This window comes from Micromys minutus (genome assembly GCF_963924665.1).
Source record: "Micromys minutus genome assembly, chromosome: 1".
NCBI classification, from domain to species: domain Eukaryota; kingdom Metazoa; phylum Chordata; class Mammalia; order Rodentia; family Muridae; genus Micromys; species Micromys minutus.
In genome coordinates this window covers 22,335,556-22,351,991 of record NC_137969.1, presented here as the reverse complement: position 1 = coordinate 22,351,991, position 16,436 = coordinate 22,335,556, and the positions used below count along the sequence as shown (strand labels likewise).

At 44.3% G+C, this 16,436-nt stretch overlaps 1 protein-coding gene across 1 annotated transcript in view; it reads right to left on the bottom strand.

The window, feature by feature from the left end:
- CLNK (cytokine dependent hematopoietic cell linker) overlaps nt 1-16,436 on the bottom strand; it is a gene marked incomplete at both ends in the record, with an annotated part of 119,700 nt that overhangs the window by 79,098 nt on the left and 24,166 nt on the right. Inside the window, one exon of the mRNA XM_080942080.1 lies at nt 7,271-7,342. Coding sequence (XP_080798206.1) covers nt 7,271-7,342 — 72 coding nt within the window. The remainder of the gene's footprint in view (nt 1-7,270; nt 7,343-16,436) is intronic.

The window sequence follows — 16,436 nt, the reverse complement described above, 5'->3', positions numbered from 1 at the left end:
GCTGAGTGCACAGCCCCAGTGTTTGAGAGCTGATCCCGTGTTATGGATTTTTATGTCATACCAAGTAATAGTAATACACAAAGATGGGAGAGTGTGTTTAGAGGCAGTAGATACAGGTTTCTGCCATAGGTTTTAGCCAATGTGATCTTTATCTTCCACTCAGCAGATGTAACTAAAACTTAACCCGCCCAGAGCGGCACAGCAAACTCTTGCCAGAGTCGGGTTTTCACCCCAGTTCCTTGTTATGCGCAAGCCTTGAGCAGCAACACAGCTTGCAGAGGACTGTGCATCTGGAAGCTTCCTCCCCATTGCCAAGGCTGTCTGTAAGTGGCTGGTCGGCTTCACTCTGGGTGGGGCTCCACAAGATAGTCGGGTATTCATATGTAGTGTCCTCCGGGGAATTCTGCACCCTAGGGGCCCTCTGGACGTCAATGCAAGCAAAAACAGGGAAGGAGGCTGTTACTCCGGCTGAGCCTGCTGCTGTGATCCAGAGAGCCAGGTTGGGGGTGGGGAGGCTGGCACTTTTGCCTGAGGTGGAAGGAGAAGGAGGCTGGACACTGTGGGTTTGTCTGGATGGAGTGTGGACATCGTCCTGACACTAGCAGCTGCCAAGCTCTCTGGAAAGGCTCCCGTGTTAATGCTCTTTGCAGCCTGACAGCCCACAGCGAGGAATGAAAGATGCTGCTAGCTGACTTCATGGGGATTTGATATGCTCTGCCTGGGCTCTAGTGAGGACAGCATGTTAGCAAGCTGCCCCTTGCCAGGGAATCACAAGATGTATTCTGGCTTCCTTTTGTCAACAGCATCAATAACAGAGCCATGTGCAAATGGACCACAGCTGGAAAGACCACAAGACTGGAAGCATCCTCTGCTCTCTTTCTCAGGCAATAGGCTACCCTCCACATCTGGGCCTGAAGGAAGCAGGTTTTCCTTCCTCTGCACTTCCTGTGTGGCAGGTGTCATCACTGTGACAGGTAACCTCCCAAACTGTAGGATGATCAAGATTTGCCCTCCCGTGTCTGTGCTTTTCCGATACGAGAGCGTATTACAAATCAATTTCAAATCTGGAATTATTTTTAATTTTTAATTCTTTTAAATAATTGAATGCGTTTAATGAGCTTTAATTTTTAAAGGATACTAGAACAAACACTCCCCTCCCCCCCTGCTGCCTGGCATACTAGATGGGAGGATGCAGACAGTGTGATCCTGTGTCCTTCCTATCCACGGGAACACAGTGTGTTATCTGGGTCCCATAGAGATAGGACTAAGGCGTGTCCCTAGGGTTGAACTCCTGGAATAGAGACTAATAACTCATTTCCCTCTGAAATTTGGTACCAATCCCTGAGGGAAGTGATTCATGTGATCTTACATCATCAGCCTTTTTCATCACCCAAGCTTCCAAGAGCTACCAGTTTTAAGTCTGCATCTTATTTAACCGTTATTCCCAAAATTGGAAGGTTACTCCGGAACAGAATTGTGTAGCTTTTGAAAGACAGCTGATGTTGTTACAAGTCAGAACACAAGTTTCCCAGTTCAGACCTTTCCCCTCTTAATTTGAATGGCTGCCTTGGGCACTGAGCACGCTGCAAAAATGAATTCACACGGACTGTCCCAAGAAGCAGTATCTTTGTCTCCATCCTCGGACTCTTACAGAACACTGTGTACTAGAGATGTTAGCAATTCCTTTCATTTTGCGGGTGGGTGCCCATGACTGGTTCTCCCAGGAGTCAAAGCTGCTATACTCCACACCCAGTCTGCTGAACCCCAGTTAGAGAAGGAAGATCCCACTGGAGAACGAGGGGCCTAAGGTTTGATTACACACAGAATACTCAGAGGGTGGGGAACCCGGAGGGCTCAGTTAGCAGGCTGGTGTGACTAGAGGTACAACAGAGAGTTTGGCATGGTAAAGATGTGCAAAACTATGTCTGAGTAAGGCAATGCAGGAGCACACAGGGTGGTTGGAAAGGGGCCAACTGGGGTTTCCAGTGGTCTTGGGGGGAGGGACGAACATAATGGATTTATGCAAGTACCTTTCTTATTTCCCAAGGGACCACAGAAATCTCCTGTACTGCCTGGATGTATACCTTACCCTTGTTTGACTTAATCCAACCATATGCTGGAACAGAGCCCATCTTGAATTCTCAGGCTCATTATAGTTGTCCCTAAAAGGAGATGGGCACCTCATCTGGGACCCAGTGCTTGATCTGTAAGCTCAGGCATATCGGTGAATGAGCAGGAGTAAGTAGATGGGCGAGTAGATTTGCGCATGCTCAAAGAGGCATGGATCCCAGGCATCCCATGAGGATGTGGGCTTAGAAATGGTTTGCAGGCCATGTTCTATCACAACAAAGCCCATAGACTATCCAAACATAGTATCAGTCTTCCTAACACATTTACACAAATTCCCTGAATTCCCTTGGAGTGGGGAAGGTCTACATTTTCACAAGAGTGGAGACTGGGGAGGGTCTTCCATCCCCTGGTATTTGGAAACTAATGACATTTATTCAAGGTGAAATCGTATCAGTTTCTGATTTGATAAATGAACACAGAGTTCTGCTGTTTCTTAAAAACTTCCCTGTTGAATTTCCAGAATCTTCCTCTTTTGAACATAGCAACTGTACATATCTGTGGCTGTTTTGATAGACGTATACCCTACACTATTGACGTCCAGAATGCTTTTATCTGATTCCTTTTTGTGAATTGTTTGGGACAAATGGTTTGAGAAGTCCCCAAATATGGCTTCCACCCATACCTCCTGAGTTTTCCCCTACCCAGGAACCATCTGCCCTATCTCTCTTCCAGCTCTTTTGCAACCTCTTGCTCTAGTGATCTATCACAGCAAAGTTAGAAAGCTATATGCGATTATTTATGTGCTACTTGTATTGATGAACTTCGGAGGACAGGCAGCATGTTCCTGAGAGTTATAGTCCTCTTCACATAAGCAGGGGATGCTTCTGACAAAGGCTCAAAGCTGAAGATGGATCTGATCACTAAATGGGTGCTACAGCAGACAAGTCAGACAGCAGGATGGCTTGTTGTACCCACTTTAGCTGGGACATTGTTTCAGTGGGCTGAAGAATTGGAAATCCTCGTCACCTCTCTTTGATCTTCCCTACTTGGTCTCCCCAATCCCCACTTCCTTGTCCCCAGGTTGGAGTTCTTTCTGCCATTCATTTAAATGTATCCAGTATACATTTGACATTGAAAAGGGCTCTGGGCACAGTGACATGTCCAATAACCTGAATTTTGAGTACTACAATGCTGTCATGATTTGACTTTATTTTTACATTTCCTTTCATCAGATTCTTTTTCTGGCACCTACTACTAAGAGCTTGTCATGTGGTTCAGAAAAAAGATAGACATCCCAGTGGATGCTTGCATCTCGAAGTGTGTTGGGTCACTTGGAAACTCACCCTATCTCCTGTACAATGGAGAAGATAGATTACTCTATGGAACTCTCTATGAATTTCCAGAGCAACTGTGTTTGGCAAGACAAAACCTGAGTCTGGAAGAGCATCCAGGCAACAGTGCTAGCCAACTCCTATTCTTATATGTCTCAGGCACAGCAGTGGGTGTCCTTGAGTCTTTTGGATGAGGAGTGTTCTTTCCGGGTATTGATATGTCACAACCCTCTGCCCCTTGCTCCCTGGAGAACAGGTTTGGAGCAGGAAAGGGAAATTGCTTTGTGGAAAATGAAGACAGGGATCAGAGTGTTGGGTCTGCTACTTGCTGGACTTTGGATTTGGCTAGATCTTCAGTTGACTAACAGATCCTCTGTCCGTGGGTCCCTACAGTGCCTGCTTTTCTTCTGCTATGTGCAGGACTTACTAACTTACAAGAATGATGTCTTTCTGTTTTTGCATCCCCAACTTTCCCACCCCAGCACAGATCAAGTATGCTCTTGGCCAGAGCTGTGTTTTGTTCATTCCTTAAGGAGGTCCATGTAAGGGTCAGAAATGATTATAGTAGGAGAGCCACAGACACCATGGTCCTTTATGACATCTTCTTCATTTCATTCATTTGGTATCATTCAGCCTGAATAGAGGCACAGGGATGAGAACAGAAGCCTCTCACTTGAGCTCGAAGGCTTGAGCTGTTAGTAGTAAAACTGAGGCTCTCAAACCTGAAAGGGCATCTGAGTCAGAGGAGTGCTGATATGAACACAGGGAATTGTCCCTCGATGCTTGCACTTCTCACAGGATCTCAGAGTCTGAGAAGCTGACTTTCTGAGTTCCAGTGCATTCTAAGCCTCTGGGAACCATTGCAGGAGACATCACTCTTTTCATAGATCTGATGTGATAATCAGTGGTGTGATGCCCATGCTCCTTCTTGATGGGGTTTTGCAATGGGAATAGATTAGTGATTCTTGGGAACAAAAAAACCAAGCACACTTGTCATTGGTGTTTACAGGGCATTGGTTACTCATCCCCATAGATTCCAGAATCCATGGGTGTTTGAATCTCTTTTTAATACACACTTTCATATTTGTGTCTATGTAACTGTATACATTACTCCATCTAGACTTGAAATCCATCTAGATGACTTACAACAACTAGTACAACATAGGCACAGTGTGAATGGCCGATAGGCAGCAGAACTTAGGGAATAAGGAAGAGAAAACATTGCACATGCCCACAGCAGGATGTTTATGGATGGTTGAATCCCTAGATGGGGAGTCACAGACTGAGAAGATCCGCTGTGTGCTGATCATTAGAGTCCAGTAGTGACAATGGCTTTGAAGTCCAATTCTGAATTCAAATCTAGCTATCCCGACTTACTATTTCTGTGATGATGACCACAGTGGGACATATACTTAGACTAATTTCTATATTTATAAATAGAGATACACATATCTGATTCAGACCAAACATATGAATGTTGAATTTACACATCCCTTTTATGGTGTCTGGTGCATGCCAGTCCCATCGACTGATTTAGTGTGGTCTAAGTCAGAAAGCACTCACCGGTATGTTTCCGTCTCTGTGTTCATGGGAAATTGCACACAAGAGAAATGGTTGTCAATGTAGCCAGGCAAATACCTTGAAGGGCTGCAAGACTTTCTTATCTTAGTGTTGAAGGGAGATTATGGATGTGGAAATGGTCTGCACAGCCTGGGCCCTATGGTCCATGTATGCCTCAGCACTAAGCTTAGCAATGCACTTAACCAAGTACTCAGTGGACATTTCAATTTGGAGGAGGATGGAGACTTAATACCCATGCTAAACGATGTGAAGGCAGCAAGAGGTGAGCACAGGGCTGTTTTCTATCTTAGTGATAATGATGGCTCTGCAGTTCATGAGCATCATGTCACAACTAGCTGGGCAGCCTCAGAGAACTTTCAGTCTTTTCACCTTTAAATGGGAGACTGGCAATCTGATTGGCAGGGTTCAGAGCTACTTCACAAGCTCTTAAGCTGCAACCTAGCACATATTGAGTATGCACAGACTATTGTTTATTGATTATCTATTGTCCAGGCATGACAGAGAGCATTGATTCACTCTCCGAATACCACACTGTCTGAAGGACAGGGAATGCAGCTGGAGAGAAGACTCAACCTTCACAGCTGGAGACAGCTCCTGGAAGCCACACCATCCGTTAGCAGGTTGGCTGAAATTTTGACTTAGGCCCCAGGAACGCCACGCGCACGGTGACACTGCCCCTCATTAGTACCCTCCCTCCTCTGTTGCTCAATGCCAGCGATTGTCATTTTCTATGGGGAATGAACACATTAGTTTAACAGATACCAAAGTAAGAGAGGGAACCAAAAATATGTTGTTTTTCAGACATTTTAATTTGATTTATATATCTCAAAAAACTAATTTATATTCATGTAACGCTTTCATTATAAGATATGCAGTGGTAGAGAGATTTGTGTGAATATGGGAATTAAAAAAAAATTGGTTTATAAATGGCCTGGAACAGGTTGCAGAAGTACCATTGGTTGCTCTTTTTAATATATCTTGAGCATGCTATGACACATCCTGAAATAATTTGCTTCTGGGGGAAAAAAAACACTATTTTCTGTCTTTCCCCCCCTCAAATGTAACTGTAAATATTACTTTGATGTATGTAATTGCTTCAACCCTCTCTCTTGGAAGGAAGGCTTCTAACCCTTCCATTTCCCATCTCTTGCTTTTGTCAAGAAATAAGAAAAAACAGACTTAAAATGCATTATTCAAATGTGTGTAATGTAAACATTAAAGAAGTCGGAGCGCAGCTACAAACTTCCCTTTTCTTAAAATGTTTGTGAAAAATAACTTTATCTGTTCTATCTTGAGGGCATTCATCCACTCTGAAGAGAAGAGTTGTCTTGGTTTAGTGTACCTGAGGATGGCAGAACTAAGGTGGCACATAGTAGGACCTGGAGAAGATGTACTTGAACTAGCTGAGAGGTGCCAGTGTACGAAGACCTTTGGGTACTGCTGGGAAGAGAGGCTATCCCTGGAGGATTTGGATGAATGATATGTTCCGAACACCAGGTTTCAGTGTTAGCATCCACAACCCATTATCTCAGCCAACCAGGGGCAGAGGGACACACCAAGGTTCCAGGTACTCAGAGGGAGACGGATAGATGGTTTCTAAAGTGTCTCTCTTGGGCTGGCTAGAGACTAGGGTGGACTGTGGAAGAAGCTCCAGTGAGCAAAGTTATGGAGTCCAGAGCCCCTAGACAAGGTGTGTATCTACATACTAGCCAGCCCACTAAGTTCCCTTCTTCAACTTTGTAATCTTAATCTAAGAAGGATAACATTGTTCTCGTATATATGAGTCTGTGTGTGTCTGTGTATGTGAGTTTCTGTGGATGAATCTGTGTGTATGAGTCTGTGTGTCTGTGTAGGTGAGCCTCTGTGTGTCTCTCTGTGTGTATGTGTATGTATATGTGAGTGTCTGTGTGACTCTCTCTGTGTATCTGTGTGTAGGTATGTGTATGCATGTGTGTGTGAGTTTATGTGTGTGTGAGTTTCTCTTTGTGTGTTATGTATATTGAGTGTGTGTATGTATATGTGAGCCTCTGTGTGTCTCTCTCTGTGTGTATATATATGTATATCTGAGCCTCTGAATCTCTCTGTATCTGTGTGTGTATAAATCTGTAGGTATGTGTATGTGTGTGTGTGAGTTTATATATGTGTGAATTTCTCTTTGTGAGTTATTTATATTGTGTGTGTGTGTGTGTGTGTGTGTGTGTGTGTACCTCTGCATGTGATGGCCAGTTTTACCTGTCACAGAATTAAGACTTTCACTCCTCTGATAATAAATAAATAAACATCCTGACCTATTTTTCAGCAGAGAGCTGTTCTGGAATCTCCGATCACCGAATCCTTCTTTCACTGTCCTTTTATTGCCCCTGGGATGAGAGAAAATAGATCATAGCTGGGAAACAGCAAGGAGCTGGAGGAAAAAAATTAATGAAGTGCATTCATTCATAGAAACAGCCCCCCCAGTCGGATTTGAGTAATTAATACCTCACACATCTCTCCAACGTTTCTTTGCAGGTCCACCGGGGCTAAAAACACGTTTAAGGAAACTTAATGACTTGAAATTGTGCTTTGGAGCACCGTTTTACAGGGCAGGGCTAAGACGAAGGAAATGCCTAGGTCAGGGTGAAGACGAGGCTGTCTCTCCCCCTTCACTGCCTCACTCTGAGTTGTCCTTCAGCCCCACAGTCCCTCTGCTTTCTTTATGATGGGAAGAGCACAGACTGCAGCTGACAGGAGGCAGCTAAGCTACTAGAGGACAGCGACTGAGCCAGGCACAAGTCTAGCTGCCTTACTGCGTCAGCTGAGTTTGAGAAAAGTCTAGCAAACATCGTCCCACGTAGCAAGGCAGACTATTTGGCAAGCACGGCTCCGATCCAAGTAATATTTAAGCACGCTGCTAAGGCATTTTTCCACAAAGAGATTAAATGATTTTAAATTGAGTTAATTTGTTAAAATTCATTAGATACATTTACTATCATGAGCAATCATTGTTATGCACCCTTAGCTAATTAGTCCCGTTCTCAGCAAACTCTCTTTTCTTTGCAGACATTTGCCTGGGCTTTATCAAATGCTTCCTGGGGATTCTTTTCCTGTTCAGCTAGATTCTCTTCTTTGACAACTAGTTAGTTATCTGATCTAACTTCAAGCCCCCAGGCTCTCTCTGCACGGGTTCACCTTGTCCTTTGCCCTGGATCATCCTCTACTCCCTGCCACATGAAGCCCTTTCCGTGCCATGCCTTGTCTCGTCTCTTCAGCTTCTGTTGCCACAACAGCTCCACTTGGCGTCTGACAAGCATCTCATCCCATCCTGACCTCTCAGGCTGCCTCCTTTGCGGCTCCTAGCTGAGATTTTAGTTCATGTTTACTAACCTCTCCCTTTCCTCACCACCTCTCTCTCTGCATGCGCATGCTCCATGCTTGCCCATACATGCATATGTGGAGGCCAGAGGTGGACATCAGGGTGTGTGTGTGTGTGTGTGTGTGTGTGTGTGTGTGTGTGCATGTGTTGGGGGCAGGATCTCTCATGGAATTCGGAGTTCACGATCTCAGCCACATTGTGACCGAGTCACAGTTATTGAGCTGTCTCTGCCCCTCCCAGGGCTGTGGTTACATATCTGTGCAGCTATTTTCGGCATTTACATGGCTTCTGAGGACCTAAACTTATGCACAGCCAATACTTTTACCCACTGAGCCATTTCCCCGGCCCCTCACCTGTGTTTTCATGTAGAGCTGTCTGACAAAACCAGTGAGCTTCCATCTCGATCACTGCAGAGACTTGAAGGTCTGCCTTCCTGGGTTTGGGCTTGTACCTGACCTACAGTGGTCCTCCGTGGACCCATGGGAATGCACACAGGACTTTGGGCTTCTAAGACAATCCTCAGGATCACCCAAGGTTCCCTCCCTACCTGGAATTTTAGTGCAGAACTCAGGATACAACATGCTAGTACACTGAGCAGGGACTGTCGCTGAGGAACTTAACCCTTTCGAGACTGTCAGTGTTAGTTCATGATTTCAATTATGTGTCCCATTTTTTTCCCCTCTAATTAAAAATGATCGAATGACTGTATTATATTTTATTATTCATTTTCCTTCTGAGTAAAATGGATTCATAAATCTAAGTTACACATTGAAGTTTTCTTGGAGTTCTGAACATGAATGACCAACTGTTTTCTACATCTTTCTTTTAGCATCCTTCAATAGACCCAGGCCTTCATCCTTGGGATGCTCCATTGTGCATGGCTTAACTCCTAAATGACCATTCTGGGTAATGAGTGTGGGTGTCCCTTCCAACTACTCGCTCACTCCCATCTTGCTGACTTGATTCCAGTCCAAACCCTTAGCCCCCGAATGGCCTTTGCACTGAGACCTTCCTCTTCACTCCTGTAAGCCAGTCTCAGTCTTAACTGCCTTCCATACCTCCAGCTTGGCCTTGAGCATCTGCCCTCTCATCTTTTTCCATGGCTTCCTGGACTCCAACCCATCTTCAGAATCATTGCAAGAATTATTTTTCTATGTCTCAAAAATACCATCAAATACACCTTAAAAATTCCTCCCCAGATCACTGTTCCTGCTGGATAAATTCCAAATATCCAACCACAATAGCTAAGATTCCTGGCCCAGAGTCTTCAGAGTCACCGATATCACAGTGTTCTCTAGCTGTCCTCTCTGCTAGGTCACACACTGTGGCCTCTGAGCTGCCCCTTCTTATACTTCCACAGCCTAGATCAGATCACTCTCTATGTCTTCCATATCTAGAAATACCATTCTGTCAGGTTAAGTTTAAACACATCTTCCTTGTGAGTACCTTCAATTATTCTTCCTCTCTGAGTTCCTTTGGCAATTCTACTTTGCCATTAGTTTGTTAATCAATCAATCAATCAATCAATCAATCAATTAATTCACACAGCAAATAGCTAGTGGCCTCTATCTATCCAAGGCAGTAGCCAAAGAAGACAGCAGGAGTGTGCACATGAAGCTTTTACTGTAGTTGGAGAACATAATCTAATTGGCTAAATGATCTTAGCAGGGCATGTGCCCACGGATGCTCACTTTCTCTCTGAGTAGATCCTAGCTGGGTATTTCTCCTCCAGCACAGGATGAGTTTCCCCCACCTGCTCTCAGAAATGCTTGAATGATAACCAATACATTTACAGATAACAAGCGGACCATCTGCCAGTGTCCACATCCAATCGTGAATTATTTTGCTGCATAGGGTCTTCTGTGACTAAGGGGTCTCTGTGACTAGGGGTCTCTGATTGGTCCTTGCACTGAGCAGGTTGTCCTGTTTCATTCTTCCTCTGGCTCATGAGCATCAGTTCTGAGTGTTGACAATCCTCACAACAAATTTTTCAGTGGCTGTCAGTGGGCAGATTTCCTTCTTAGCTTTACACAAAGATCAGGGAACGGCAGGTCGAGGGTGGTGGTTAGACTGCAGGCAGGCAGTGAGTGCCTGTCTCTTGCCTGAGTGTCAATGAGATACAGAGGGGGCCAGGGGGAGTGACTGACCCTGCTCAGGACAGTGGTAAAGCTGAGAGATAGAAGAAAGAAAGGGTTGAGAGAGGAAGAGGGAGAGTGGAGACTGGGGGAGGAGGAGCTTTACTGAAGAGAGTTAGCCAAGGCAGATAGAGACAAGCCTGGAAAACAAATGGGTCTTTGCTTTGCATAGTAACAGTTAAAGTTTGTTTTTAAAAATACTTTCAGAGAGCAGGGGTCATTAATAGGCTTCCTCTCTACCAGGCCTCTCTTTGCCTTAAATCACTCCTTAGAGCTCAGATTTTAGATGTATACCCCAAACACCACCACCATCACCACAACCATAACAACAACAAAACAGCTGTAAAATAAAGTCTCAAACAGTCCAAGAAAATTTTATTACAGGATTTCCAAAGTATTTCTTTTGCATTCAGTGGACATCTGACCTTGGACAGGCAGGACACTGAAATTGAGGATGCTGGTGCAGCTTACAACAGTCTTAAGAGCAGATGCACTGTTAAAGCTACTGTTAAGGGTAGTCCTGTTAAAGGCCTCAGTCACTTGGCTCCAGCTGAACTCCGTGGGGGTTACTCAGTACACCCCACCTAAGCAGTGAAATAAATTACATCTGCATTCTTAAGTTGCAGGTCTATTAGCTTGTGACCGACTCTTTAAGTGCTCAAACCTAAACTGAGTTGTTACACACAAGACTCTACATGCTGCAGAAAAGCTGGAAGCACCACTGCCTTGCAAGGGAACAGGCAGTACATTTTGTGGCAGTCACCTCTAACCCTGTGGAAACTACATTGCTCCCATACTCTTTATGGGAGCTTCCTCTCTGGCTACCCTCCCTCACTTCATATTGAATACTTTTTGCTTAGGCTACCTTTATTTTCCTCTTTATCCTTGAGCTTTCTTTCTAGATCCTTGTTCACTGGGGTACAGTTCACACTGCTTTACCACCTGTGGTGATTTCAACATGAATGCCCCCACTGTCACATATATTTGAATGCTTAGTCACTTAGTGGAACGCTTTGAAAGGATTAGAAGGGTCAAAAGGTGTGGCCTTTTGGGAGTAGGTATGGTTTTGTTGGAGAAAGTGTGCTACTGTAGGGTGGGTTCTAAGGTTTCAAAAGGCCATGCCAAACTCTCTCTTTCTCTATCTCTCTAATCTAATCTATCTATATCTATATCTATGTCTATGTCTATGTCTATGTCTATGTCTATGACTATATCTATATCATCTATATTTATATCTATCTATCTATCTATCTATCTATCTATCTATCTATCATCATCATCATCATCTATCAAACCAGTTATATCCACCCCGCCCCACTACTGTTGTATGACCCTAGCAGAAGCCACTTCTATGAAGTAGACTCATCATCATGTGCCAATATCATGTAGTGTGTGGCAGGAACTAAAATGTCCATGTCCATGGGGCCTGAGTGTGTGAGTAGATAAAGGGATATCTTCAGATTTAATTAAACTATGGATTTTGTTGTAGCCTGAATGTGAAGATTTCCCCACAGGCTCACATGTCCAATATTTGGAGCCCAGTAGGCCCTACCTGGGACCCACCTGGGACCCCGATGGAAAAACTGGGTTGTGGTAGACAAGTTTTTAGGTTACTTAGGCTATTCCCATTCATTATCCACTCTGTTTCCCACCCACAGTGGGGGAGGGGACACAATGTCAGTAGCCACCCTAGTCTCTTTCTGCTGTCATGCGTTCCCTGTCAGGTGGCTTTTCCCTTAAACTCCTTAAAGTTGGCTTTTAGTGTTTTGTACTTTGAGGTGAAAGTTACCCTTTTATGTAATAGGCTGTTCAACCAGGTATGAATTGTGTAAGCTACCCAGACTGAGGTCACATCCCAGATCTATTACATAGTTTATTTAGCTGAAGAGTTTCTGTCTGTAATTTTTAAAATTTTAATTGTTTTTAAACTTTATCTCCTTATTAATTTGTAAATAAAAGAATACTAAACAAAGCACTTGAGACCAAGAAAATCAAAGAAAGCAAAGATCTTTTGCTAACATGGGCTTTTCCTAGAGTAAAACTGAGTTGTACAATTATTCCCACATTTTAGCCTTTTCTGTCCTTGGGGCTGTGCCCTGGAAGGTCTTCCCATGGGAATCAGGCTTTCTCCAAATGCTGGGACTGTATCATTGTTAGCTAACTTAATTGCTCAATATTTTTGCAGGTAAACTGAATTCTCTATTCCACTGTGTCCTTTAGAGCAGTAACAGTGGCCTTGTCAGCTAATGTTACACCCACACTAAAGCTTATGTCCTTGTCCTTAACTTTGGGTTTCTTCCCAGTATTGGCTGAATGGTTTCAAATGTTCCAGCAAAAATTCTGTACAGCTTCATCTGACCAGAACACATCTTTCCATGTCAGGTTGTGCTCAGTAACTCTTTGTTACCACTCTTCAAAGTATAAGAACCCCCATCTCTCATGAAAACTCAAAAGCCCATAAGTAGCTAAAGTGTTTATCATGTCGGTTGTTGGCTTGGAGCATGAGACAGCCTCGGCACACACCACTTTAGGTAGAAATCCAAGTCTTTCCTTCCATGTGTCACAGGTGTGCAGTGCTCCCGTGTTACTACCAAGATGCTGCCATTTGCACGGCAGGAGTTCAATATATCAGGACATGCAATTTAGCTCCTCTTAACTACTCTTCCTGCCCAGAGAGGAACTGCATACAGAGTGTGTATCCCCTTCCACCTGGGACTGCACACTGACCAGCCTGGGCTGCCTTCATTGCATGCTGGGGAGCTGCACACATAGTGGCTTATGCTCTTGAAGTGAGGACTCGCTAAGATGGAGCCCCCCATACGGTGCAGTGTCATATGCAGGTAATCTGCTGCTACACTCACTGTCACCACAGTGCTAAGTAATCTTGTCCATCTTCTAACTCTGGTCTTTCACCACCTAATAAATACCCCTACCCCACTGAAGTCTTTCTATTCCATTGGGAAGTCCATGAGATTCTTTCTTAGAATTCCCCAAGGATTGTCCCTTTCTTTAGGCAACGTGCCAAGTCTCTCGATGTTGGAATAGGCTAGAACTTACAAGTACCCAGAAAGAAATTCTCTAAATTAAAGTCTTCAAGTGATCTTTTCAGGTAAGCTTGTAGAATCTTCTCAAAGACAACTGGAATCCAGCTTTTCAAGCTGAGATGCACAAAAGCCAGCTCACTGGGTCACTGACGTTTTTATTTTATTATTTATGTTTTCATTAGTCTTTTTATGTAGCTCTTGATGTCCTAGAATCAGGCTGGACTTGGACTCAGAGATACCTATCTATGTCTATTGGGCTTAAAAGTGTTTGACAATATTTGACATATGAAGATCCCCTTTCTTCTTTTTCTCCAACAGGCAAGCAATGTCTCCCTGCTTTTCCCCATGCCACCAAACCACTGGGGGTGCCGAGGGGAGTTTCTTCTCGGCTTTTGGCTCCTTTCTCAATGATTGCACACTAAAGCTTACTCTTTCTGCAAAGTCCTGGTGTGCAGAACTGTCTTCTGCTCATGCCTGGCGTGGGGTCCTTCCAAGATATCATTGTTCTCAAGATTTTTCCATTGCTATTCATGAGCTTTAGTGAGCTCACATTACATTTTGTTTCCTTCTTAGCAATTGCTTGCTGTACTGGCCCTTGGTAACCACATAAGAACATTACTACAAGCCAAGAGCATAAAGAATGCACTCCGCAGCTGAGGCTTTCCCTTTGGGGCTGTATCCAGGGTGTGGGCTGGAGCCCGGTCCTCAACTGAAAGTTCTTCTGGGAAGGGTGTGCTTCTCAGGCGGTGTCTTTGTTTTTGATCATAAGGGTTTATGTCAATGAAGTGGTTTTGGAAAATTTCTAGTTTAGATGACCACCGAGTAGGGCATGGGACTGGTTGCCAGGGAAACCAACTATATGACTGAAGGGTTGGAAGTCATATCTCCACTTCTCAACCTGGGAAGAAAGGACCTGAAAACTCACCTGATTAAAAATGGCCACCATTCAGTCTGTTATGCCCGAGAAATGAAATTTCCAGCAACACTAACGGTATAGCTCAGAGAGTGTACAGGTTGGTAAGTAGGACATACCCAGGTGCCTAATGGATGGCATGTCCCAACTCCACAAAAGTGGGAGTTGCTGTCACGAGACGATTTATCCTATATCTGACCCTGCATATACCTTTATCTGACTTCATGTTTGTAGTCTTGAATATATCCTTTACAATAAATGGGTACATGTATGTATGGTGCTTCCCTGAGTTCTGTGAGCTGTTGTAGTAGGTGAATTGAACCCAGAGGAGGCATCATGGGAATCACAATTTATAGTTGGTCATGTCCTGAAGCTTGGTACTAGCTCATGAAATGAGGAAGCCTTCTGGGACTGGAGCAAGCCTTCAACCTTCAAGGTTGGATGCTTCCTCCAGGTGGCCAGGTCAGAGCCAAAACTAGGGCACAGCTGCAGGCACAGCTGGAATTGCTGACGAATTGAGATGATTACAGGTGTGTAGAAACACTCGGGGTAGTCACATGTATTGTGTTGAGCACCATGTGTGAAGCTGTGAGAGTATCCAGTTGCCCTGGTAACATCTGAAGAGTAGAGATTGTACAGAGAGGGAAGTTCCAGGATGCAGAGACACTTGTGGGGATTTTAGTCCATCTGTAAAGTGGTGCTTACACTGCAGGGGCTGAGGAGTGCCTATTCCACTCGAATAACACAGGGGTCTTATCAGCCCACAAGCCCAATTGGTTAGGATTTTCTGTAGCCAATTTCACAACCATCTATATCTTCTGTACCTGTGAGTTCAAGTCCCACCAGGTTTTCAGCAGGGCCCAGTAGATATCACAACAGCCTAGCTCTCTAACTTCCAGCTCTTGCATATGAGCTGCCAGTGTGATCCTTATGTCTCTGCTTCCAGGTCCCTTGAAAGAGTCACCACAGTAGTTGGTAGAAACTTCTGCAAGTGCTAGATGCCTCTTTTGTTCTTTCCACGGAGTCTCTAGGCAGTGACAGGTATGTGTGAACTCTTCCAAGTACAAACTCCTATGCACAGCTCCATCTAAGCACAGAAAGTTACTGGTGTCCTCTTGAGCATCCATACCAATCTCAGCCTTCAGGATGTCACTTGCCAGTCCCCAGGTGCCTCACCTGCCCCCACACTTGCGTTGTCCAGCTCAAAAGAGTGAGGAGCCACACAGCCAACTTCCACCATTTCTTCCACCATGTGCTTGAATTCAAGTACACTTGTTTATTTTTTAATATTTATTTTATTTTAAATTGTGTGTACATGCGTGTCTATGTAGGTATGTGAACATCAGTGCAGGTGTTATAGAGGCCAGAAGTGTTGGATCCTTTGGAGCTGGAGTTCCAAATGTGAGCTGCCTGGTTGAATGTTAGGAACTGAACTTGAGTCCTCTGAAATATCAGCCCACTCTTAACTGTCATCTCTCCAGCCCCACCATATAAACTTATACAATGCATTCTCTCAATTTCATGAAGCCCTACCATCCACTTCCTACTGTCTCATGTTTTTCTACTAGTGGACTGGACCATGAAAATATAGTTGGTGGTCTTCACAGAGAAGCATGAGAAGAAAACCGACTTGATAACGAACTGACAACACTGAGAGACCTTGCTTTTTACCCCTCTTCTATTCGCCATTTCCCAGTTCTGTGATGTGATGTTAAATATTATGTGACAACTCAACTCAGATGTTGTCTAGATGGTATCTAGATGCTACTATGAAGATGCTACTGAGAAGGTGCTTTGTTGTTGCAATGAACATTTCTAACCCCTCAGTGGCCTCTGGGTCCAGCAGGTTATTTGCATACGGTGACCCATCTGTCTTCTTAAGATCTTCTAAAGCTAAAACTTGAAGATCCCAAGAGAAAAGACAATTTTCCTGAGCACCATGTTTTGGGTCCAGAATGGTCCAAGTGCTAAAGGCCTTACTACCAGCCTGTGATACTACTGGGAGATAGG